At 39.0% G+C, this 2,838-nt stretch overlaps 1 protein-coding gene across 2 annotated transcripts; it reads left to right on the forward strand.

Moving 5' to 3' along the window:
* Nucleotides 1-263: 263 nt before the first annotated feature.
* LOC133292992 (RING-H2 finger protein ATL13) lies at nucleotides 264-2,367 on the forward strand. 2 transcript variants are annotated; one of them, XM_061491500.1, is made up of 3 exons: nucleotides 264-1,527; nucleotides 1,561-1,695; nucleotides 1,789-2,284. In XM_061491500.1, exons 1-3 carry the CDS (start codon nucleotides 396-398, stop codon nucleotides 1,935-1,937), a joined length of 1,416 nt encoding a protein of 471 aa, XP_061347484.1. In that variant the 5' UTR covers nucleotides 264-395; the 3' UTR covers nucleotides 1,938-2,284. The 2 variants fall into 2 exon arrangements, with proteins under 2 accessions (XP_061347484.1, XP_061347483.1); XM_061491499.1 differs by adding an exon at nucleotides 2,321-2,367 and having other exon boundaries at nucleotides 264-1,904.
* Nucleotides 2,368-2,838: the final 471 nt, after the last annotated feature.

A 2,838-nucleotide genomic window follows, 5' to 3' on the forward strand; every position in this document is an offset into this window, starting at 1 on the left:
TAATTGTGCAGGAAGGCAGGATGATCATTTGCCTAACCTAACCTAATCTCATTCAATTTTGCAGTTACACATTTCGCTGCTTGCAAATCATTATTATTCTTATTCTTAAGAAACTCTTTTTTGTTTTTTTGTTTTTTTGTTTTTTTTTTACCTGAAGGTTCAAAATCTAAATTAAAAAAACAAAATTGAGTTAAACAATTGTCTCCATAAAAAACGCTGCATATATCGTGGCTTGCAAAGTCACTTTTTGCATCCAACCGGAAAAAAAAAAAAAAAAAACAGTATCTCAGTTCTCCGCATGGTCTATGGCACCAGATGGTATCTTCAAACTCTGTGATCCTAGTTGCACTTGAAAAAAGTTGCAATCTTTGTTGAGTTCTCTCTGACTCTACAAAATGGGCAAGAGTTTTCTATATTGGAACGGAGATACCTTTCTGCCTCCAGCAGAACAGCCACCATATTTTCTTTCTCAGCCAAACCCACCTTTCCCTAACACTGTTCGATCTGATAGTTTCAGTTGGAATGACAAGGCCTTAAAGGTAAGTCCAAGCATACTTCTCATCATCATAATTCTGGCTATTGTTTTCTTCATTTCTGGTTTGCTTCACCTCCTGGTGAGATTTCTGTGGAGACCTCAAAGTAGAGACCCTGATGATTTGGATAGTGTCACTGCTCTTCAAGGGCAATTGCAACAACTCTTTCACCTCCATGATGCTGGGGTTGACCAGTCCTTCATTGATACCCTCCCTGTCTTCCTTTACAAAGCCATCATAGGATTAAAGAACCCATTTGATTGTGCTGTTTGTTTGTGTGAATTTGAACCAGACGACAAGCTCAGGTTGTTGCCAAAATGTAGCCATGCTTTTCACATGGAGTGTATTGACACCTGGCTCTTGTCTCATTCCACTTGTCCTCTTTGTAGAGCTAGCTTGCTCCCTGACTTCTCTTCAAACAATACTTGTTCTCCCATTGTTCTTGTTCTCGAGTCTGGGAGTGAGAGCTCGAGGGAGATTGTTCCAGAAAGAGATGCTGCTGCTGCTGTTGGAAGAACTAGTTCGGTTTTAACAACAAATTCTCGTCTCGGTTGCCGTGGAGACAGTGAATGTGGTGGATCCACCCGTATTGAACTACAAACCAAATCGGGTGATTTAGCTTCAAGTGAAAATCTTGATCCAACCGTAGCAGGGGATGCTGTGGAAAAGGTGGTCATTGTTAAGCTTGGAAAGTTCAGGAACGTGGATGGTGGCGGCGGAGAAGGAGGAGAAGGAAGTAGCACCAACAATGTAGATTCTAGAAGGTGCTTTTCTATGGGGTCCTTTGCTTATGTTATGGATGAGAGTTCTTCACTACAGGTACCTATAAGAACCCCAATAAAGAAGCAGTCAAGTAAGAAAAAGTCTGTTTTGCCTTTGACACCGGGACACAGACCTGCAATGTCAGAATGTGACTTTGAATCCAGAAGGGATTACAAATTCACAGACTTTGATGCAACTAGAGTTGAGGATGTTAATGGGGCTACAAGTACTTGTAATGGCAGTGGCGGGGCTGCTATTGGAAGAGGCATAAAGGAGAGTTTTTCTATATCAAAGATTTGGCTGAGGGGGAAGAAGGATCAGCCAAATGCAGTGGCAGATTCTTCTAGAAGGGCTTTCTCGTTTCGGTTCCCAGCACAGCGCAACGTTGTTGTTAATGCTAGTGCTTCGGATGATTGGAAGGTCAAGAATGGCAAGTTTGACACAAGGAGTTCTATTTCTGAGATGGATATTGGGAAATGGGAAAATGGAGGAGGAAGTGAGTTCGGCTATGATGAGGAAAACCAAAGCTGTTATAGTATGGATTCTCAAGCTAGAGCACCTTCTTTTGCTAGGAGAACTTTGCTTTGGCTCACGGGAAGACAGAATAAGGTTGTTCACTTGTCCTCTGATTCCAATCTCTAGTTTCTCTCGTTCTTTATCTCAATTTTTTTTGTTTTTTTGGAACCATTTTTTCTCCGATCTTTTGATTCTGCAATCTAGATTTGTTAAAGAAGAATATTAGTGGTAGAAAGATGCAAGAAAAAGGGAAAAGTGAAATGAGTTGTCGGATCTGAATACAGTATTTCTCCATAAAGTCTATTGCTGTTCCATTGAAAATGTAAGAGAGGTTCTTTTGTTTTTCCTCTTTGCTGATTTTCCTGTTCAATGGTCACATAAAATTCTAAAACATCTATAATATACGATCTTGTCATGTTTGTAAATTTTCTCTGGTTCTCACAATCTTATTACCAGCAGTTAGTTATGACAAATCCTTCAAACTAAAATTCCTCTTGGATGTATAACAGTATAAGCACTGCATTGGGTGTTGAATTCTGGTCTCAGGACACTAACCATTTTGAGTCATCTCAAGAAAATTTCAAGTATTGAATATTTGAATTAGAGGTTATATTTATCTCATTCAACACGAGATAATATATCTTTCTACACACACATAACAAAGGTGAGTTTCACTTTTATTTTTATTTTTCTCTCCAATCATTTGTGGGTCCCTCTTATTATTTTGTTTCACTAACATAAGATAACTCGTCTACATCGACATAAGAAAAATATTTGCCTGAAATTAGTTACTAAATAGTAAACTCTGCTCCACCTATGGCAGAGGACACTCTTCAGAAGAAAATGTGAACTTAAAGAAAGCCATGAATGTATCTTTATGGAAAAGCTGAGAACTGAGCAGAGGTTTGGGTCCTGTATTTAATGCTATGCCTCAAGCTTTATAATGGTTGAAATGAAATTCGAATTCGAAATTCAAATTCAAATGCTTCTCGCCAGCCTGGTCTTTCCCTTTGAATCAGTGTTCTTG

The sequence above is a fragment of the Gastrolobium bilobum genome, unplaced genomic scaffold, assembly GCF_033153095.1.
Source record: "Gastrolobium bilobum isolate Gb01-03AN ecotype WA unplaced genomic scaffold, APGP_CSIRO_Gbil_v1 utg3588, whole genome shotgun sequence".
Taxonomy (NCBI): domain Eukaryota; kingdom Viridiplantae; phylum Streptophyta; class Magnoliopsida; order Fabales; family Fabaceae; genus Gastrolobium; species Gastrolobium bilobum.